The 24,662-nt window shown below is 30.9% G+C and overlaps 1 protein-coding gene across 1 annotated transcript in view; it reads right to left on the bottom strand.

The window, feature by feature from the left end:
- Nucleotides 1–24,662, bottom strand: part of LOC119662016 (estradiol 17-beta-dehydrogenase 11) — a 58,630-nt gene that overhangs the window by 9,883 nt on the left and 24,085 nt on the right. The window contains exons 2-3 of the mRNA XM_038071554.1: nt 12,612–12,765; nt 12,428–12,552 (exon numbers count right to left, since the gene is read on the bottom strand). Coding sequence (XP_037927482.1) covers nt 12,428–12,552; nt 12,612–12,765 — 279 coding nt within the window. The remainder of the gene's footprint in view (nt 1–12,427; nt 12,553–12,611; nt 12,766–24,662) is intronic.

The raw sequence follows: 24,662 nt of genomic DNA, 5'->3' as shown, positions 1-24,662 counted from the left end.
ACGTCCATAAATAAACTCTTCGACACAAAGATACATATAGATTATACAATGGTGAAGTTAATTATATGAAAGATAATAATTGCGATTTTGCCATGGTTGAAATGTCTCACTTGACTTTTGTACGGCACTTAACATGTCATTTGCTATGATCGCTTTTCGTTTTAATTTAATGCATATAGTAATTTCTCGCAATTTTCGAGATAAGTCTACAGCTTGAGATACTTCAAAATGTATATGGTAATTGTCTTCGTCGTATCTACTTTCCTCTTTGACTTGCATAGCTATTATCTCGTTGATTAGTTTAATTTTTTGCCATTTGGACTTGAAAACTAACGTTCAGCGGTGTTAATGAGCTATTACTTCAACACAACCTTAGGTCGGTCTAAGAGAGTAGGCACCTAACGAAAAGTACACAAACAAAAAAAAAAAAAAAGAAAACAATAATACATAATGTTAATTTAAGTTAAGTTTAATAAGATACAGTTTAATACTATTTAAAGACATTTATTAGTTTAACAGTATCATTTATCAGACCAAATAAAAGTTACTAATATGTTTTTAAAGATTCTTAAAAGCCTCGAATAAAGACCAGAAGACAGGGTAGTTAGGGGTCCACAAATAAAAGAAAACCAAGACTTAGAATTTAAAAAAAAAACAAAACAAGATTTGGATGAAAGAACAAAGTATCACAGAAGTCCCTTTAAGATATTCTAGACATACCTTCTGCTCAAAAAGTACTCGGATTTTGTAAATAAAACACACAAATTTAAATTTTATTCCAAATTTATTTTAACTCCTTCGAAATATGCTCCTTCTGAAGCGATGCACATATGCCAACGCTTAACACAATCTTCCATACACTTTTCGTAGGCCCGTGAAGGTTTTTAGTTCTTTTAGTTCTTTCAGCGAATTCTGTTTTACCGAAGGGGCTTACCACGAAGGGGCAATTTGAGTTTCGGGAACAGGAAAAAGTCGCACGGCGCCAGATCTGGCGAATATGGTGCCTGAGCGATGACAGTGGTGCCATGTTTGGTCAAAAAATCGCGTACAACAAGAATTTTCCATAGTAAAAATCGCTAAATGCACTTGAGGTAGTCTCACATTAACAGCTGATGTAAACAAACTAATTGACAGATGGCGCTCAAATTTGTACCATATGTCAAGAAAGGGTGTACAAACATAACAAAAAAAATGTTGAAACGAGTCTATTACTTAAGGAGTAGTTAACAAGAAACAAAAGCCGGATACTTTTTGAGCAGAAGGTATAGATTGGGTATTAAATCTCAATCTATACAAAATCACAAAGCAAGATTACGGGCCTTAACCCAAATAAATATTATTTTCACACAACGCTAAGGAAGCCATAAAAAAGAACATTTTTCATATTATAGATGTGGCAGGATTAGATTATCTGGTTAATATTCTAACTATTGACACTAGTCCTAGACTTGATGTTAAGAAAATAATTATAAACGCAAAGCTGCTAATTATGCATTCTTCTTATTTTCGGAATTTTAAAAATATTTTAAATATAATTCATGCAATTCATATTTTCTACACTTATAAAAGGTAGGAAGAAGTGCTCAGATATGAGATATATACATATACAACTTTTTTAATTAAAATTAACTTCACACTAGAATTATAATGCTTACCCCCTTCTTCCCCTTTATGTGTAATACTTCCTAGCATTGCTTATTGAATGGATAATCAAAATGTATTTCTCTGCATTGATTAAATCTCACTCTACATGCACGTGTGCAGATATTTCAACCATTCTGAATACAAAACCTGCTCATGCAAGTGCTGAATCGTCTGCATAAATAAGCCGCAGAGATGTAAGCACTTCCCCAAATGCGAAGAGCCATTTCAACAATTGACATGCAAATTCTGTCACCTCATTACGCAAAAAAACCAGACAATTCAATCTGTCAGACCCAAATTCAATCAGTCTCTTGAGCCCATAAATATGTGCAAAAAATTGACTTGTCCGCTCTTTTGTCTTGCTGAAAATCTTCTTGTCTGCTGCTTTAAGTAAACAGAAAAAAAAATGCAAAATAAAATCCAAAATGAACACAAAGAAAAAAAAACAGGAACTAAGAAATGCTACAGTGGTCACCTGTGCAAATTATGGCCTGTGGGCACTGAAACGACATGAGCGACTAAGTCAGAGTCACATGGACGGACTGTGCCTGCTTTGTATTCGCCACGTGGTTGTTAACATTTTATGTGGCCACAGCGCAACAACAATCACATCAAATCGATTTCACAGTGGCTCTTTACGTTAAATAGTGTAATTATGTCAAATAAAGGTACACGAAAAAGTGTCTTAAGCCTCTTAAGCCGATCATGAACATGACAATTTCATAATGACGTTCATGAACAAGTGGAGGAACGCATGAGACACTTCGAATAATACCTTTTGTTCGAATTGATTTTCAAAAATGTTAATGCAATTGTCGAAATGCGCAGAGCTCGGTCTGGAACACGTTTTTAATTTGATCCAAAGGCGACTGAACCTGCGGCAGATCGATACTAGGATTGGGTAAGTTGTAAATTATTGTTTTTTGAAATTGGATTGTAATCTGGATGTAAATAAATAATATTTATTTCTCTCTGATAAAGTATGTGATAATCTTCAAGGTGTGATTACAGTGTGAGTACAGTACGCATGTATATCACTTATACAACGCAGGTCATTAATTGAGGGCTTTCTCCATTATATCAATATCCATAAAGTTATTCACATGCTATTGGTACAATATAAGTTTTTTTTTTAATTAAGAAGTTGGTGGTTTGAAAGTTCTTAATATACGTTATACACTTATTTAATATTAACCGATTCTCGTCAAATAGATACCATAGTATGAGATTGTTCTTTACTTTGAACTACTTCTATATAACAAACATTTTTGAATTCCTCTTATAAAGACAAATTTCTAGAATCTAGGCAGGATTTGCTAACTTAAAGCTTTTGAACACAATAAAGAGTATATAGGTTGCATAGTTTGTATAGTTATATGGGTTGTATAAGGTTATATAAAACCTATATTCATATCCATAACAAACAGTCTGCCATGTGTTGCTCACGGGTAAATATCCGACTGTATTTTAAGCGGAGATATTTAAGCGAAGATATTGTCATTTACATATGCTAGATAACTTCTTAAAGCTTCTCAGTTAATTAACACGAAACAACCGGCATTTAAAGTATACGAAGACAATGAACGAGCTGTGTTGATCGCTGAGGTGCTGAGGTGGTTATTCTGCAGAATAATGAGATCGCCAAACGTGGAAAAACCCAGGTATTGGAATAAGTCTCAATTTAAAACTACTTAAAAAAACGATAACTCTATGCTCGGATAGAGTTCGTCACATCAACGAACTAGACGGTATTAAGAATAAAGATGTGCTCCAGATTGCCCTACAGCTGTTTTTTTTTTCTTCGACATTTACGGGAATTAATAGAAAGGTTTCAAGCGGTAATATATAACTTGTGTTTTAATTGAATTTTTTATACTTTCGTATAAGACAAGTGCTATGTGTTAAAGGAACACGATTTTGTACATATAGCATACGCCTAGGTTGTAGGTGGACTACAACTTAATATTAGGGAAGCAATTTACATATCGTAAGATCAGAGGTTGTTCAGAACATCAAGGTAGCGCTATCATAGTCCGCTATCATAACAATATTGAAAAAAAATGCGGAATGTACTAGTTAGACGGGGAACTAATCTATTCGTTGGTGCAGATAACAGCAGTAACGGATTATCTATCGCTACTTATAAATTATTATTGAAGCACAGTGTCATTTGGAAGATCAATTCGTTCTAGTCTAATATCGTCGACAATTATTTAACGTTTGAGTTAATGTGACCAAAATCTAAAAGAAAAAAAATGAAGTGTCTTATTTAGCTCAATACATTTTGTATTCGAGTATTTCAAGACGGGGCGTATTAAAGGTCGTAGCTTGTATAACTGCTCAATAACTAATTGGTGAAGTTGTGTTAAGACTGAGAATTCTGTGTTTATGCATATTGCAGTTGTTGTAAATATTGTAAATGGGGAAACAAAATGAAAATAAGTGGAATGAATAATGGAACTTTCCTGCTTCAGCTGTCCACCTCTAACCAGAAGCAGACCAAACTTTTTAGAAAACTTTGTCTTAAGTTTTCTTATCCAGCGCTAAGATGAAAAATATTTTGCACTTTATTAAAACCTCAAATGGTTACATACTTGACTAACTGTCAAGGTTCCGAACTAGTATTGGTGATGGTATGAAATGGTATCGAAATGGACCAGTGAAGCTGGTGTGAGCTGGTCTAAGTGAGCTGGTAAAGTCGACTGAGTGCCAGAGCCAGCGAACCTAAACTGGTGTAATTATTTATCTTTTTTTTTTTTGAAAATGTAAAATATTAGCTTTAGACGTGAAACGACAACACCTCACTACTATGTATGATATTATGGCAGTATCTCATATTTGATCTCACTGCATTATATTCACATAACTCCAAAGTGGGTGAGGACTTGTGTAAGACATAATTGTCTATCAAATTATATATTTTGTAAAACGCTTTCACTCGCTGCTCAGTATTAAACAATAATTATGTCAGATAGTTTTACCTCCTTCGGTGGTAATATCTGAATGAACACCTTTTCATAACTCACAACTCACAACTCACAATTGAGAAACAAGAAAATTTTTATGTAATTTTCATAAAAATCGTGAATTTTTTAGCTAAACTCCGATTACGACACCTCAATGGAATATTTATTTCTGTTTATTTTCAGATTTGTTGGGTATCATTAATATAATTAGAATTTTAAATTGAAGTTAATTGAAAGAAATTGCAAAGTAGAAATCGTCTTGACTTGACTTGATTTGAGTTGAGCTGAGCTGAGTTGAGTTGAGCTGAGTTGAGTTGCATTGTCGAAACGTTTTCTGTTGCAAGTTGAATTGCTTGGCTTTGTGTCTTGCAATTCAAAATTTGAAAATTTGGCCATAAATGCAGTTTGCATTTGAATAAACTATAAGCTAAGATGCAGCAGATACTCTTCTCAAATACGAAGTATGTCAAATGTGGCTAATAAGCAAAGCTCCACGATGTTTGCTTGACTGCTGTAGATACTAAAATTGGCAAATACTGCTGAAGCTATTGCGACAAAATTGCCTATTTTGCAATCGAAAGTGCAATTTCGTCAGTTAATAAAAAAACAAAAAAAACACAAATTGTAGCCCCTCTGTATCTTTTAGATTTTTAAAATATAAAAAAAAAAAATATTTCAGAATCGAAAGAAAATCCCCTGAAGTGCAGACAATGAGAACTAAATGATTGAATATTAAAAAGCACTTAAAGCGCTACTGTAACAATTTAAATACATCGGTAGCGGGCTGCCCTGAGATCATATTACTCACTGCATAATGTTCTATGCAGTACTAGTCCAATTTAAATTTTTTATTTAATTAATATAATTAACGTAATTAATTTCTCACGCATCTGCATGTGACTTGATACGTTGCTCTAGTGTGACGCATCTCCGATAACGTTTTGCAGTCGCTCGTGGTCTCCGGCTGTAAAAATGTTATATGGCTTAATGCACTTGGTTTCGTATTATTTTAACAGCCGCTTAACTTAGTCATTATGTCGGTTACAACCCATAATTAACACGCTCAGGAATTACGCGCAACACCAACTCCAGCACCAACATCTGCACCCGTCCACATGCCCACTGCCAATGCAACAGCAGATGAGCACTGTGTACCGCAGTAGCAACAGCAGCGGCAGCAGTAAATCAAAGTTGAGCCGTAATGCGTTGTTCCTCCATCCATGGCTCAGAGTGAAGCCATTGTTGATTGTTGTCATCATTAACCAACTCGGATTCGTAGTATACCATTCAACCAAACTGAACGTACATTAAGACCGAAAAGTTTTCGGAAATTCTCATTTAAAATTCGCGCGCTGTATATTTTTCGATATTTTAAAGTTTATGTAGTTTGGCAGCACTGTCCTTAATTACTATGCCAAAAATGAGCGCGATCTGTCAGACAGTTCGTTTTCGGCAGCTGTTGAAACCAGTTCACCTCAGTAGTGCGTTGCGAAAAAAACAATGGAAAAAAATATTGAACAAAGAGTTTGCATCAAATTTTGTGTTTCGAACGAATTTCGTGTGCAGAATCGTTGCGAATGCTACAAAAGGCTTATGGGGAATCAGTTTTATCGAAAACTCAAGTTTATGAGTGGTACAAAGCCTTTCAGGACGGTCGTAAGACCGTCGAAGACATTTCGCAACGCAATACTGAGGTGAACTGGTTTCAACAGCTGCCGTAAACGAACTGTCTGACAGATCGCGCTCATTTTTGGCATAGTAATTAAGGACAGTGCTGCCAAACTACATAAACTTAAAATATCGAAAAATATACAGCGCGCGAATTTTAAATGAGAATTTCCGAAAACTTTTCAGTCTTAATGTATACTCGTATGTATGTCGACTGTTGGTTGTTGGTTGTTGGATGTGGCAGGGCAGTGACGTTGGTTGTTTTGTTTTTGTTGGTTTGTTTTCTGCAACTGTTGCATACTCGTATGCAAATGTTGTTGCATTCATAGCACCTTAATTAATATTAAGTGCATTAACATGTAGCTTCAGTCTCAATCAAAGGCAAGGTTGTCTAAAATTTATTGTTTGAATGTGTGCAAAAGGCCATTAAGTTTTGTTACTACACATATCAGTTAATCTAATTTATGGGTTAATTTGCACGCTAACTGCACCCTATAATCTGTCATTTCAACTTAATACTTTCATTACTTTAATTAATTAAGTTATTAAAGACTTATGCAACATAATTAAAAAAGTGTTTAGTCCAAACCTTTCAGAACTCATCATTTAATTTTTTTCAATAATTTGACTTTTATGGTTGATAACGTTTATGCAGAGATTGGTAGGTGGGTCTCACATAGAAGGAGATCAAAACCTTCTCACTTAACAAGAAAGCATCCGTGATTCCGAAATCCTCTCAACTTAAGGAATGGGATTAAGTGATATTTATGAAATAACATGATATAAATATACATTATATACAATAAATATATTATATTCATTATATATTATATACATTATATACATATATGCATATAGTAATTATAAATTATACATATATATATACATATATATACATTTAATATATACTATTAATGATGATAATACGGTATAAACACGTTAATATTGATTTCTCAGTTGAGATAGTTAAAGATTTTGTTGGAGAAGAGCGCATCCATATGCATTAACTTGGATTTTAATAAGTATGACTCGACCGGAAGCGGACACGATCAGTAAGAATTGCATAAATACCACCGGACTAGAAGTCTTTCCTAAGTCAAAAGTCCCATAAAACTATACATTTAGATACTTCTATATTGTTTTTGAGCATTCAGTCGGAAGTTCCAAATGTGAATTATAGAGATTTGGATATTGTGGGATATGGCATCCTTGATCTGGCTGTTTTAGTAAAATAAAGCCGATTTTTTTTACCTTATGGAAAAACAATGTGAATATACTATATATATTATTTAAATTTTATTAGACAGCTTTTTGAATTTTTTTGTTTTGTTTTCTTTTTTTATTTTTTTTTTGTTTTTTTTTGTTTTTTTTTTGTTTTTTTTTTTTTTTTTTTTTTTGTTTTTTGTTTTTTATATTATTATTTTTGGCTTTTCAAAGTGAATAACACGAATTTTACTTCATGGACCTGTTGTTAGACGTGTTGTATTTTTATTCAAAAAAGTTGCTCTGATATTTAGTTTCGTACAATTCTTGTATTTGTTATTATTATTCTAGTATTATTACCACTATTTGTTAATAATAATAATAATGTTTAGTTAATGCATTTATATGACAACCAGATAACGACCGGTTAAACACCGACTATGGATCTGACCTTCGTTGGATGAAATGATAATAGGGATTTGCTAAATTATGTAGCAGTATGTTAAAGAGTATGAAAAATCTTAAAATCTCATATCAAAATCATCTTATGAAGTGTTAGTGAAGCTCATGGAAGTCTGTCAGATATAATTTAAAGTAAGGATTAATCCAAAGTAATTAATAAATGAATTAAAGGTAAAAGCAAATTGAAAAAACAAAGTTTTTATAAAATCTTATAATCCTTATTATTGCAGCGTATTTCAAATTGAAGTTATATCGGAAATGCTAAATATCCTAGAATGTTATTACTCGGAAATTTGTTAAAAAACTTATGATTAACCAAGTTGCAATCAATATCTTAGATTTGAGAGCATTAAGATCTATGATGACCGATTCATATGAGTCATAGAACGTAATAATATTTTTTGAAGAATCACTTTTGATGAACCGATATATAGGTTTGTTTTCCTTATAAGCGTGATCTCCTATATCATGTGATTGATGGTGTGGAATTGTTTAATTTTATTGATCTATGTAAAAAAAACGAACAAGTCAAGATTCGAAAACAATTAAAATTTCTATTGAATTTTCTATTCATAAGGTACAGTCATAAATAAACAAAAAAAAATTTGGAACTCGAGTTTTTCAGATCTTTCCGTGACGTCTGATTTAATGAAAACATTTTTGTCATTAACTCCATATTATACTATATAAAATAAAGAAATGTATTAATACTTGACATCAATAAGTATATTGAAATTATTTTAGTATCAAATTCTTAACCTCGCAACAAAATGAACCCTCAGAAAGATTCATACAATTGTACTTAATACGCTTGCTCTAACATGAGATCCACAGTTAATACCCTACATATATTACATATATATATATATATATATACATTTATATCATAAGTATCACAGCTATATAATAATAAATTATAATATCAATGCACTTTATCCAAACTCTTTTTCTTTTTCATTTCTTCTCAATCTTCATTTTATCTCTAATGCTTTTATTTTGCCTACATATAAGCAGTTCTTAGAGAATTTATGATTTCTCAATCGGCTTACGTGTGCCACCTCAAGATTTATTACAATTTGTCAAGTAATCAGGCAATACTAAGGATGATCCCGATACCGCTTATTTCGACAAAGTCAAACTGTCTCCCGTCGACGAGTACCTTCTGAAATTCGCTCGAGGGTACCTCACCCGGTTGCATAACCCTCCATCTGACGTTTCTACCTCTAGCACCTACTTTGTAGATCTCGTTCAAGCCATGCAGTCCAAAGCCTTCCTTCAACACCTGACGCTATACTTTAATAAGAGGAATGCGGATTCTTCCATCATCACCGTCTATAACCATGGCACTAGTGAGTCCGGTTACAGAGTCTACCACTAGTCCACCCAAAATTCAATGAATTTAAATATAATAAAAAATTCTCGCATATACATAGAGATAATTTAAAAAGGAGTTGTGATGAACAGAAATACTAGGGCTTTTGTAAAATATTTTGAAAATTTGAAATTTTTCAAAATGCTACCAGATTATATAATTTATAGAGAGGGCTTATAGTTCTAGAGATTAAAATTGAATCCACTAATCTCATAAAGTGTCAACTTAACAATGCCATTAGAATCGCAATGATTTTATTTTCATTTAGTGAAAAAAGAAGCCCTGAAGTACACATAATGTATTTGTAATAGGAGATATATGTACGAAAAACGTAAGAAGAAGACGTAAAAACGTAATAATAAAAATTTAAATATATATAAATGTATGTCATTACACGACGCAAGTATATTTTTATTTTTTTTATCAAATACACTCAAAGTATACGGAAGGAGATTTTTGAATAGTACTTCAAATACTTCTGGTGCGTTCCGTTCTTTACTACGAAATAAATTTTTTAAAATTTAGAACCCGAGGGGATCTGTAGACTGTAGTGTCAGTAGTGACTTGAACTTCATAGAACTTTTTTTTTTATTTGGTAAAAATAAAAGTTGTTGAAGTAAGATTTATATTATATATTTAGAATAGATTCTACAATCGTATCTTTAGTCTCAAAACTGATTAAAGTATGAATTAGGACAGTAAAATTATTGATTAAAAAGTGATTTAAGTCAGTATTGGGACTAACGTAACGATTGTGAAATCGATATTAAGGGTTAAGTTATGTCTACAATCATTGTCAGATTGCATATAAAATTTTGGTAAGAATAAGAAAGCAAAATTCGATTAAAATATGGTTGCGATAAAGAGAATTTCAGTACCTCACCACATATAGTAAGTCAAAACAATATTATTTTTAGAATAAATTATTCTAAAATAACTACACAAAAAAATTTGTTTTTTCAATTTTTTTAACTAGTAAAAATGATTAAAACAGCATGATTCCAAGAACGGTCGGGTTTACATCCCAGAGCCACTCGTCGCCAACGACAATCAATTGTCGTTCAACACCTCCCAAAGGAACTTCACAAGTAGGCGGGTTAACACAATAAGAACAACATTGGAAATTAACAATAGAGACTTGACTGTATGCATAACATATGCAGAGTATTATCTTATAAGCTAAGGCGGAACATATCGATTCAATTTTGGATATCTTTTTTATATTTTTATTAAACCAGAAATTAGAATGTGATAATATTATTTTTTATGGGTGTATAAGTTTGTGTAATTTAGTTTAAAAATAAATGCAGCTATAATTGAAAATGTCTTAGGATGTAAGACTATAGTGCTTCTGTATAAGGCAGTATCAACCTTTTAATGTCTTAAATATTTGTACAAACTTGCTAAAATTAAAATGATTGATTTTTAATTTTAATTAATAAAGTGTGTTAAAAATTAAAGTTAGTTTATGCATTTATAAGAAACAAGTGATCTAGTTTATGGCAGTCTTTCTGTACGTTGCTCTTATACACCTATAGCAGGTTACCCCCCATAAGAAAAGTATTTTCGTAAGCATAAAATCGGGTTTCGTGCTGTCCACTGCAACCGGTTAATTATAATTGAATCGGTAATTATTGATTAAAAAGCGTTTATAATTAAGTACCTATTAAAATATATGCACTAAATCGATTTGGCTAATAAGTCTGTAATTTGTTGCTAAATACCTAAACGCGCTGATTATAGAGTAACTTAAAGAAAAAAAAATGCAAACAAGAAAATGTGCTCCACTTAAAATCAAACTTGGATTCAACCAGTTGAAAGGCAGGCAAAAACTGCAACCAATGCAAATACGTGGCCCATAGTAATTACTGTAGGTCAGCTTATGTGGAGCCCTCCTAAAGGGAAACCTCTTTCAAGGTTAATTTAATAATGTGAACAATAATAATAAATACCAAAAACAATAAAAATATATTGTATATGTAAAATTGAAAGAAACAAAATGACAGAGGCGTGCTTGGCATGTAGACATTGACACGCTTAAGAATTCCATTATTTAGCATCCGAGGCATAAAAATTAATGAAGTCGGAGAAGCGAATGCAGACCAACCGTCGTAAGAAATGGCACGGCATGGAGTGTTGGGCTGGTTTATGACTTGGTTACGTTGATTTGACAGCCGAGCACTTGTACAATTAACTTAGCAAAAAGCCTGCGGAATAAATAAGGAGGACTGTAGCCTGTAGCCTACAGACTGTAGTAGTTGATAGATGGTGCACAGAGGACAGTGGGCAGAGAACGGAGAACAGTGGGCTGTGGATGGTAGCAAAGAAAAAGAATTCTAAGCGGCTTAAGGAAAAAATTAAAATGTATTAAGTGCGCCACAGCAGACCAAATGCTGACATAATAAAGCCACAATAATGAAGGTGCTGGGTGCATGCAGTAAATGTGGCTCACGGCAAATGCCCTGCTGCTAAGGCCGTGCTGCATACATTTAAGTAATTTTACAATTTATGAAGCGATTATGGCACGTCGACGGTTAGGAGTGAGGACTTGGCATTTGATCTGTGAAGTTTAGAGTGTGGAGCTTACGTTATTTTTTTTTTTTTTAAAGTGCCATACTCACAATTTCTCGAAGTTTTTTAATGAATCTTAGAAAGCAACAATTTTATAAAATAATAAACGTTAATTATAAATAATATGCAAGCAGCTATAATATAGAAAAAAAATAAATGTATATTAAAAAAAATTGTAGAAATTCGAGTAAGAGTCGTAAAAATTAAAAATTTTTAATTTATGAAAAATAAATAAAAAGCAAAAATCGCAGCCTTTTTTTAATGACTTCACATATTCACGCAATCGTCTTACAACTCTTGTGGAACGTTGCATGCCCCAGGTATATCATTAAGTTACCTTTTAATTATTTCCACTGCTTTGTCTTATTATTTAATAATGTATATAGTATTTATTATGTTTTTAGTTTGTATTGCATAAAAATTTCTGTTGATAAAAATTATTTAAGCTACGATTCATGCGCATGATGAACTTTGTTTCGTTATTCATTGCTCTGAACTCATTATTTAAGGTAGCATTGTAATGATATATATTTTAACTTACGTCACCAATTTCATTTCTTATCACATCGGCAGCTTTGTAGACTTCTTCTTTTCTTGATATATCAACTACGTAACCTTTGCAATAGCCGCCTTCCTCTTCCACCATATTGATTGTCTCTTTGATGCCTACACGTATATGGAATTTATTTTTATGCTTAGTTATAATTTATTTGGTACTTTCTTACCTTCTTTGTTGATGTCCCATATCACAACCTTTGTACCCATTTTTCCCAAGCGTTGGGCTAATAGTCTTCCTAGACCATTGCCACCTCCAGTAATTAAGGCAATATCTGTTTTCAACTCCTTTTCGGGATAACCAAAAGAAATATAATACAAGTCCTGTAATAAGAAAATTATTATTTAGTAAAATATTTTTTATTAGCTTTGTATTCACACATTTAGTAGATACATTTATGTTTTAAAATATAAAATAATAACATATATAGTAACATATATAGTAAATATGGTACGCATATGGTTGAGTGTTTGAACGGAAAGTACGCATTTATATTTATCTATACATAAGAATAAACTGTGACTATTTCCTTGAGAGCTGTTCAGCTTCTATTCGATGCAGACTTTAACAACCTTAGGTATAGAGCTCGACTCTGCTAAATATAGGTTTGGGTTTATTTAAGTGAATAGTTCTTGAAATATTTGTCAACACTTTCACTCGGGGGATATCTATTGCCGTTAAAATTATCTGGAAGATGCGACTTATATTAGCTGGTCCTTATATCTTCTTGTATTATTGTAATTGAACTGTTTGGCTTACAAGTTCGAACATTTCACTTTGGTTATTTCTGCGAAGCTAGTCAAAAAATGAACTATATGATCTTCAGCCTAGGTAAAAAACGTACAGCCACAGACAATGTTAGTGCATGCTGTGCACCACAACTTCACAATTGACCTTAAATGTTAATAATTTATGAAAACATTTCGTGGCCCTGAACCTGAGCTATAATCTCTCTGAATGAGCTCATTAGTGAACTCAGCTCTTAATGAGCTAAGTGAGTCCTTGATTTTTTTCTATCAAAACTAACCCAGACATTATAGTAGTCTTCTTTTAATCAGGTCAGATCCGACTTCCAAGTGATACTTGAGTTTTCAAAATAGTTTCAACCTGACGATAGGCAACCCTATACCGCTTCTATCTCCACCTAGAGAGAGATCAGTACCGTATCTGACTAAATCACCGAATCTTGCTTAAATATCATTATGATCTGTGACTCATATAAAGTGTACCCTTAAAACGATATTGATTTCATTTCAAACTTCCAGAAAACTCTGAGCACAATTTTCCCATTAGGTAAAAATGAATCAATCCGACAATTCTATGTACTCGGCCAAGTCCTTTATTTTGCAGTCCAAACAAAATATAAACGAACTATAATCTAATTAAAAAAAAACTTGAATGGGTACTTGGCAATACTCGAAACAGCTTTGTATTGTCAGCCAAATTTGAATAAATTAACAAAATTTTTGTTGTTGTCTTTTCTTTTCTATACGAATCCTTCTAACTTTTAAATAGTTTCTTTTCGTCATAAGACACGTCAATCATGGAAATGTATTTAATTTTGTTCTTGGATTTTTACAAAAAAGGTCTGCCAACTTAAGTTAACATAGCTCAAGTTCCCTAAGCATTAGTGCTTGAATATAAATGTATTTAGATTTGTTTATATCTTTTTACAGAAAAAAGATACCCTACCTTCCATCCCTTGACTAAGCCCATGATGTTTCATGAACTTGTTTAACAGACATATATTTATATAAACTAATAGCTAATATCTATATTTGTATCGAATTAGAAGCAACAGGAACTAATTAATAAATATCCAGTTACCTATTGGATTGACCAACTAGCAATACAACTCTTACTTCATCTTTAGTCTGTCTACTCAAATCGAAACTCTGAAAACAAGTTTGCTGTTTAAGTCTTTTGTGTTAAGAAAAATACAGCGGCTAAGAAAAATTCTTTGAAATTTTTAATATAAAAGCAGTTTTGATTTGAAAGAATCAAGTCACTTGTGTCAAGGCAAAGATCGTACTTAAAAGCATACAAAAAAGAAAAAAAAAATTATATATTGAAAGATCTAATATATTTCAGAAAATATAAAACTCAAACAAAAATATTAAAAGTATTAAAACACTTCAAATTTACATAAATTCGTATTGAAGTGTTAAAGGGCAAATTGAAATAAAATCGCTTGGCCATGAAAGTCTTCTTTAAATGTTTGTGAATAAATACGAAAGCCATAAAGTGTGTATTTCATTATTAAAACACATAAAACATATAAAACATTTTGTTATGAATTGTTAATTTTTTGAACTTATCGTCGAGTTGAGTTAATTATGTACAACACACATTACAGGCACATACGGCAGATACGGACAGGGCAGATACGGACAGGGCAGATACGGCAGATATAGCAGCAGATACGGTAAATACGGTAGATACGGCCACGGCAGAGATGCAGATAGAGATACGAGTTTTAGTGTAACATTTACACTTGAGATAAACAGGCTGTCAGCTTTAAAATTATAATTACATGTTATTATTATTATTTATTAATATTATTATGACTTGTTGAATTTTTTTTTGTTTGCTTATGTTTTTTTTTTTAATTTTTTTTGTTCTTTTTTTCTCTTAAATTTTAATAACAATAATTTTGATTTGTCATCGTCGTGTTAACTTGTTGACATATTAATTTTAGTTCATTTGCAGTTGCTGACATTAATTTATCTGCGGCTGAAAAGCGCTTAAAACAAGTAGCAGATATGATTAATATTTACGAAAAGCGGTTAAAAATGCAGAAGAGATGTCGTTCAAGTGTCCACAGGCCACAGGTGCAAGTGCAGGGGCGCCGGCTCATTGCAGCTCATAAAGGCGGATTATTACGTATGCATTCATTCATGGGCTGAACGTTATGCGCTGTCCGGACTGCCCGGACTGTTACGGACTCATTCATTCATTGTTAATGTCAAAATAATTGAGAAAAATCGTACGAGAATGGCGTGTTGCACGCTACACCCGGGTCATTGTTGCAAAGCAAATTGTATCTTGTATCTGTGTATGTTGTGGAAGTGTATATTTATTTGTACACGTAGCATGAAATATATACTTTTGATAGTTATGTATGAGCCAATTAACAACGATATTAACAATTTCGAAATGAAATTTATTTCATTTCATTTTCGTATAAGAAAATAATTTATTAATTATTCAAAAATTTCATCTTTGGTTTAAGTTCCGGTTTCAGTTCTTCAGACAGTTTATGCTTAAATATTTTTTTATACATTAAGACCGAAAAGTTTTCGGAAATTCTCATTTAAAATTCGCGCGCTGTATATTTTTCGATATTTTAAGTTTATGTAGTTTGGCAGCACTGTCCTTAATTACTATGCCAAAAATGAGCGCGATCTGTCAGACAGTTCGTTTACGGCAGCTGTTGAAACCAGTTCACCTCAGTAGGGCGTTGCGAAAAAAACAATGGAAAAAAATATTGAACAAAGAGTTTGCATCAAATTTTGTGTTTCGAACGAAATTTCGTGTGCAGAATCGTTGCGAATGCTACAAAAGGCTTATGGGGAATCAGTTTTATCGAAAACTCAAGTTTATGAGTGGTACAAAGCCTTCCAGGACGGTCGTACGACCGTCGAAGACATTTCGCAACGCACTACTGAGGTGAACTGGTTTCAACAGCTGCCGTAAACGAACTGTCTGACAGATCGAGCTCATTTTTGGCATAGTAATTAAGGACAGTGCTGCCAAACTACATAAACTTAAAATATCGAAAAATATACAGCGCGCGAATTTTAAATGAGAATTTCCGAAAACTTTTCAGTCTTAATGTACACTAAATAAATTTAACTTAAGCATAAAATGGAGATATACAATTTGTTTAAGCAACAAGTTCGTATATATTCAAGAGCTATTAATATTATTTTTTATTTGTTTAGTTTTTTATTAAAGCTCAACACCTACACAGCTCACGATATTATACTACTGAATTAATATGGAAAAGGAATAGTACACTGCGAACTAAAAGATCTATTGTGGCACTTAGTCATATCAGAAATTTTCCACAAGTCCGATTTCTTTACTGAACGATTGTATAGAAACCTATCTTTCCTAATCTTGAATCCTTATATTCCATGAAATAATCTCCAAAGTAGGATTAGAGTATTTTTTCAAGTCCGATTTCTTTAATGAAAGATACTACAGAAACCTATCTTTTCTAATCTTGAATCCTTTTATATTCCATGAAATACCCTCCAAAGTCAGATTAGAGTCTTTTTTCTCCAAGTCCGATTTCTTTAATGAAACATACTACAGAAACCTATCTTTTCTAATCTTGAATCCTTTTATATTCCATGAAATACCCACCAAAGTGTTGCTTTCACTTATGCATCAATACCGGACACGCCCCTAGGACATGGTATGCGGTTTCTCTCTCTTCTTTACAGTATCTGCAGACTTTTTATAACGGAATTAGGTAACATCTCTCAAAAGGACATAATGCCGTTCTTAACTGCTAATCGTCTATGGAACTAAAATCAGTATGTCACAATAATCCATAAAGGATGCAGTGACATGCTGACAAGTTCCCAATCTGTTTTAAAATCTAATCTAAGATTGAATTCCTGACTTTGTTAGGTGATTATTCGATCTATAGTGACCGGTTAGGAATCCCGTTATAATACTTAGATTATTATTTGTTTGTTCTATGCAATTCTTGAAGTCCGCAACTTCTTTAACTGTTCATCCACCAACTACAATATATTTATTTAAAATACTGAATATTTCATCGAAACGATATACTAACTTCTGAATTAGTATTAGTGCTAGTACCTTAACACTTTTTCATGGTATCACAACTATATTTATTTTATTTGGACTATTTAGGGCCCAAATGTGCTCCATTTTCATGAAAAGAGCTACAATGTCTATTTTTCTACACTTGATAAACATAATCGCATACTGACATCGCTTCGTTTAAGGTTTCGAAGGTATTAAATATTTCACTCATTATTCTTATTTACTTTTTAACTATGGTAAATGATCAATAAACACGAAAATAAATACAAATTGCTAATAGAATTAAAAACTAATTATTTTGTTTACAAATTTGACATTATTACCTAACCTATTAACACTATTTTTTACAACTTTTCTGTAAATTATAAACACTCGACCTACTTACTTAAGTGGCACCCCTCGTAAAGCAAATAATCGCATTGCTACTGGAAACAAAACAGTTCTGTTTGGCGTATTAAGCACTTGTTTGACGTTTTAAGTACTTGTCTAGAGTGATTAAGTATTAAGTAATGAAACAGTTAGCAAAGGGTCAATATGGCCAGTAATTACATTACCCTAGTGAGTTTGCATATTAGACAGACTTAGACTTTATTTACCGTGCAAATAATACTTCGTTCAATGAAGAATCCATCTTGCGTCATTTGTGTTGATAAACTAACACGAAATTTCAGTGCCCGTGAATGCTACTTGAAGCTTATGATTTCAATATTTTTCGCAATTAACACTTTGTTAGCAACAATTAGGAACTAATAGATATTTCCAGACTTTATTGCTTAGTCATTTCTTCATTTTATGATTGCGGCTTTTTAAGTAGTCGAAGCGCAGTTAAAAGAAAACTCGAGAGACAATGACATTAAGTTTCCTGACACCATGCGAAGTGAAAAACTATCGATTAAATCAATAAAGAAATAGTTCAGCTAATTGTTATGTGGAGTGCAAAGCAATTTTAATAGAGCAATGGATACGACCGAGTCCAATCAGACAACGGCAATTAACATTTGGGTGCGAATTGAATATCAATTGAAGTTTGTTCAATAGTAAAATTTTTACTCAACTGGTAATCGCTTTTGACTTCTTCAGAAGGTGAGAAATTTGAGTTAAAGTCGAGCCCATATAGCAACGGTATGAAGGAGGAAACATCGACTGTGTTTTTTTCTTTTGTTGTAAAATAAAATGAGAAAAATACATTATACGCTATTGACATAAAATAGATACATCTTAATGAAGTCAAAGAACACAATACCTTCTAAATGTTCTCTACTAAAAGAAATGTTTTTATCTAATTTTCATATTTATGTTGAAACTATCACTGAATCAGACTAAGCAATAATTGACCTCAGATTTGTATACCTTCCCGAGGAGCCTGTAACCATTCTGAGAATCGATAACGCCGTGTTGGTAAGTGTGTCAGTTTTCACAAATAATTTCAGTGCTCTATCGTTTATGTATTTTTTGATCGGATCAATCTTGTGGTTCCTGAGGATGTCATTCATCCTAATATACCATGGTACCTTGAAAAGCCTGACTTTGTGCAATTTCTAGCTGGCAAATAGTAGTGTTTGAAGCTTTTGTAAGCGCTACACATCCATATAGAAGTGACGGACGAATTATTTGGTTATATATCAGTTTCCTGTTCTTAGCATTGAGATTTTCATTTCTAAATAGCGGTTTTATCTCATAAATTAGCCTATATATGTTGTATGTTTTTTTAATATTTTTCGATAATATTACAAGTTCAAAAAAATCTTTGGATACTTAATAGACCTAATTATATATTATAAACTGAAAGACTTTAATAAAATCTAAACAGAATTCAAAAATTTCCCTTTTGTATCTATAATATTTTCGGAATATTTTTGACCTATATTACAGGTATAAAGAAAACAAAATTTTGGACAGATATAATTTATCATAATTCCAGTGTATAAAATTCAAGTTTCACATATAAAACTTCATTTTTATATCTCAAATATTATCTGAATATTTTTGGATAACATTACAAGTACAAAAAAAGTTTGGCCAATTAATGGACATTATTAAATATTATGGACTTAAGACACTTTAATAAAATCTGACCAGAATGGAACATAATAAACTTTCCTTTTCACATCTTTAATATTTTCTAAATATTTTTGGATTACATTACAAGTACAAAAAAAGTTTGGACAATTAATGGACCTCATTAAATATTATGGATTTAAGAGGCTTTAATAAAATAAAAGAATAGAATCTTTTCTGGACATGACTTTGTTAACTTTAACTTTATTTATTTGATCAAAGTACACATCAGAGTTGATACAAATATATATTTTGATACTACATTCGTGAAAGTAAAATTAAATTTAGGCGAAAATAAAATAAGGTAATAGTTTATAGAGTAGGAATACATAGAGTCTAGGAATAAGTTCTGAAAAAAAAATAATAATAAATATAATTATAATAATTAATATTTATATTATTGTTATTATATATATATTTATAATATAATAAATACAATACTGAAATTGGAATTACTAGTAATCTTTGCCAAAGTTATTATTGGAACAATCAATTTCTGTAACTTTAGATCTCCACTAAAAACCCATCTAAAGGATATCTAAGTTCAAAACTCAATGCAGTATAGTTTAGGTTATGTTTCAGAATAATCTTTAATTGTTATTATTTTATTTGAAACTGCATGAGCTAATAATTTTTTTATAGATGTTTAAATTAGTCATTTCATATATAATATTTTAAAATAAAAATAATAAAAATAAAAATAAATAAACACTAAAAAAATATAATAAAAAATATTAAAAAAATATGATTTTAATAACGTTTAATTATTTATTATAATTCTCATATAGAAAAAAAATGATAAATATACACTTAAGAAATTCTAAGAATTATAATTTTAATGCCGTTAAAGTGAAGTTGCTTTATGCAGCACTATTTTTAAATAATTATTTATTATAATTCTTATATAGAAAAAAAAATGATAAATATACACTTAAGAAATTCTAAGAATTATAATTTTAATGCCGTTAAAGTGAAGTTGCTTTATGCAGCACTATTTTTAAATAATTATTTATTATAATTCTTATATAGAAAAAAAATGATAAATATACACTTAAGAAATTCTAAGAATTATAATTTTAATGGCGTCAAAGTGAAGTTGCTTTATGCAGCACTATTTTTTAATAATTATTTATTATAATTCTCATATAGAAATAAATGATAAATATACACTTATGAAATTCTAAGAATTATAATTTTAATGGCGTTAAAGTGAAGTTGCTTTATGCAGCACTATTTTTAAATAATTAATTATTATAATTCTTATATGAAATCGTTTAACCTTTCGATATAAGTTTCTACGGACATTGACTTTATTATTAAATTTTCATAGAAATTATTTTAATTAACATTATTAAATACAAAATCTTTGTGACGAACCTTGCTTAGTAAGATATTTTAGAATTATTTGCTTGATTTTGATAAGATTTTTATGTAGTAGTTTTAAACTAGAATTATAAATATTATATGCTGAGATGCTTTAAGTTTGTTAAAAAAATATGTTTTTTTTTTCGAAGAAAATAAATGGAGGAAACAATTATTATAATAAATTATTATTATTGATGTTTTGTTATGAAAAAAAAAACCCTGTATAAATATCACTAAAAATGCTTGCTAAAAAGAGTCCAACAGTAAAAAGAAATATAATGCAAAATTATATTTAATACTTGTAAAATGCAAGAAACGGTTATCAAGGGACTCAAAAAACACCGGAACAAGATTTTGCGCCTATTGATGCAAATCGTGTTTGAACAAAAAACAGTTGTTTTCTTTTTAAACAGATCAAATTTATATGACGTAGCATTTGTATAGCTATTTTCATAAAAGACAATATTTATTAGTGGGTCTGTTAAAAATATGTCTGTACATTATCCATTTTAAAGGGATTAGTTTATTACATTGAATTAATTTGAAGAATAAAATCACATTTTTTGTTGACAGGTAAAAGATTTTCTGATTATGTTTCCAATAATTAAACAACTGAGCGGATTTTAATCTTAATAGATGAAGAATTATTTCAAAAATTAGTCATTTTTAATGACAAGTACTAAAAGAAGAAGATTTTCTAATTAGAAAAAATTTTTTTGGAATGTTCAGATTTGAAAAACTGTATAGAAAGAAGTTATTTTAAGAATATTAAATGCAATTTCATTAACAATGCTCTATTGTGTCATTATAAAAATTAATTGACATCCAACCTCGATATGTTTACAAACTTTAGTCAGTTTTTAAAACTTCCTTTGTAAAATGCAATTCAACAGTCACGACACTAGTTATGAATATTTTGAAAATTTTGTGTTTTAAATGGGAAGCACATTTTTTAATAAATAATTAAATTATTTGCATTTCACACTTGTATGAGAATTTAAAACAAGAGACTTAAGCAACGAACCTCATTTCACAGCGAACGAGATAACATTTAAGTCATGCGTCAAATTGGCTGGAATGTGTTAAAATTTTATGCAATTCTATTGCCAATGCAATAAAAATTGAATGCTGTTAATTTGAAAGTACACAGTGGAAAAAAAAAATGTATATATGTTCAACTGCAGTCGCATAAATTACCTTGCCTGTTATTATTGATAGTCCATTCAGACATCAACTCATCTAATAAATATTCTTGATAAAACCGATCACGCACTCAAAAGCACCCAAACACATAATGGGAATCATTTTATTTACTAAATATTTTCATATTTCTTAATACTGAGTCATAAATAAATTGCAGCAGCAACTTGTTTAAAAATTTAAATTCAACAAAATCATATCGCATTCAATTAATTTAAAATAATTTTTTTATATCTAAAATATTGCGCAAAGTACGAGCACGCCATGCAAAATACAGCATAAATTTATTCAACCTATCGTAAAAATTAAACGCAACAAGTCGTTAATATTCTAAATTTTAAAGTTTCGCAAAAAAAAATGCTACACACTTAAATGGCAATACCCCCGCCGGCACTTTTCACACGCCATGCTTACGGCAGCCGTGGTTTGGCGTAGCTTAAGCATCGTAGTGATCGTTAAAACGAAATTCGCAGCTGGCAATGCGTTTTTTTTGGTTTCTTCTCTTACAAGCTATGCGTTTTAATTACCTTAGAAACGACTTGGCCTGAAGTATACTACAAACCAAAAAAAAAAAAAAAAAAAAACAAAAAAACAAAAAAAAAAAGAGTAAAGTATTACACTAGCGGCTAATATAAAATATTTCAAAACATCCGCCAAGTCTAAGAATTTTTTCATTACACTAAAAAAAATTTATAGTACATAATACATAGTAGTTTAGACCAACATTTTTCAACTGTCAGTGACCACGGAGCATTATATTATTTAATGTAAGTCCGGTACTTAAAATAATTTTACAGTACAACTAATTCACTCTTAATAGTAAATTATAGTATATGTTTGTAAAATAACTCTCAAGAAACAGAAATACCTTAATTTTTCACTAATGCGTCAAATGTTTCGAGCGTTATGATGCTCGAGCTGCTCGAATACACTAGAATTTGAACATTTTTATCAAGCACTTTAAAGACTCGAACAGCTGATCTACTTTAAGTATTATTTTGTTTCATATTAATACATGTGTAATAGCACATGCTCGAACACTATGTAATGTTCGTTTAGTTCATTATATACCAGTCAATGGGTTAAATATAAACATAATTGCTTCTTAACCTATTAGCTCCGAAGACTAAATCAAGACAGCCTACTATTAAACTACTATGTTAGTGTTAATAATCATCACGATCACATAATAGGCGATTTAATATTAATATTTAATTTTAATATTGTTGCTGAATTTGATTATTTTCATTTAAAAACTTCTTTCTTTAACAAGTATTTCTTTTTTTACCACTTAATAACTATCTCCGATAAATTCTAAAAAATTACTGTGTAGTAGGAAACACTCTTCGTGGAAAGTAGGGAATTAAAATGCTCAAAGTTTTGAACAGCGCAATTTATATTTAAATCCATCTATGCTCACTACAACAGTAGAGTGAGTAGAGTGAAAGATGAACATAGGAATTTATCATGTCAAAAGTAGGAAACGCTTCCCAACACTATTTTATTCCACATAGAAAAGTAAAATATTTATTTTCGGGAGCATCAAAATTCTACGATATTAGTTATACTCGGGAAGACTTTGTATTTGATGCTTTATTTTTGAGCTACATAGGTATATAGTTATAAAGTTTTAAAGAATTTTTTTAACAAATACATACAATTTTTTTTTTACACTCCTATAAATTATATGTTAATTACAAACAAACTTCCATAGCTCGAACTAAATAGAATGAAATAGGGTTTAGAGAGTTAATTACATGCAATTACAAAAAAATTGTTTAACTCGAAGTCTGCATAAGTCCCTAACATTATAGGATGATAGCTCAGTCGGATCGGTGAGAAAAGGGCATTCGAAGATTTTTTAATCTTCTTCTAGCTAAAGAAGGACATTGACACATAAGATGGAGCACGGTCTCCTCCTCATACTCAGAGCCAGAACTTCTACAAAAATCGTTATAAGGTAGACATATATTGTACACAATACAAACAAAAAAACATATGTCAGAAAAAAGCATTTAAAATATTTTAAAAGTGATGCCAATTTGTTTCAACCAGACTTAATGCTGTTTTTTTCACAACTCTAAAAGAAAAAATTACGGGTAAATCAAATAAAATCATCGTAGAATTTTTCTCAGTGTTTCCGTTTTTATTGCCTCTTTTTGTTGCTTGTTAATAAAAAAGCTGATGTAATTTTTTAAATGTGCTGCTTAACTTTACCATATTGTATGTAGCCGTACAAAAACAAATAACAATCACAACTTCACAGTAACTATTATTGCCAGCTGACTGCCGACTGTTGACTGCTTGCTTATTACCGACTACTGCTGCTATTGCAAACATAACTGCTGCAATTTTCCAAATTAACAACAACAATAACAACTACAGTAAATTTAACTGACCTTAGTTAAGCGAAAAATGCTGAGTATATGCATAAAAGCCACAGAGAGCAACAACAATGAAAGCAAAAACAAAAAACAAAAACAAAATAACACAAGCAACAAATTGGCTGTTAAATCCCAATAAATACAGAAGTTAATAGCAACGAGATCATCGTAAGCGATTAAGCCAATAAACCTGAAATTGAACTGCGCCAGAAAAGCCACAACTCTTGCTTACTATTACTAACTCGTATGCAATTACAAATGCAACAATAATAACCATCAAAACAATTAACAACAAAAATAATAATATTTGTAGCACAATTTCAAAAAAAATTTAACACAAAAACCAAAAAAGAAAAAATAAAAAGGAAAAAGAAAAACTATGTAAATAAAAATCAAAACAAAAAGAAAAA

This window comes from Teleopsis dalmanni, chromosome X (assembly GCF_002237135.1).
Source record: "Teleopsis dalmanni isolate 2A chromosome X, ASM223713v2, whole genome shotgun sequence".
NCBI lineage: Eukaryota > Metazoa > Arthropoda > Insecta > Diptera > Diopsidae > Teleopsis > Teleopsis dalmanni.
This window is presented reverse-complemented; position numbering and strand designations above follow the sequence as displayed.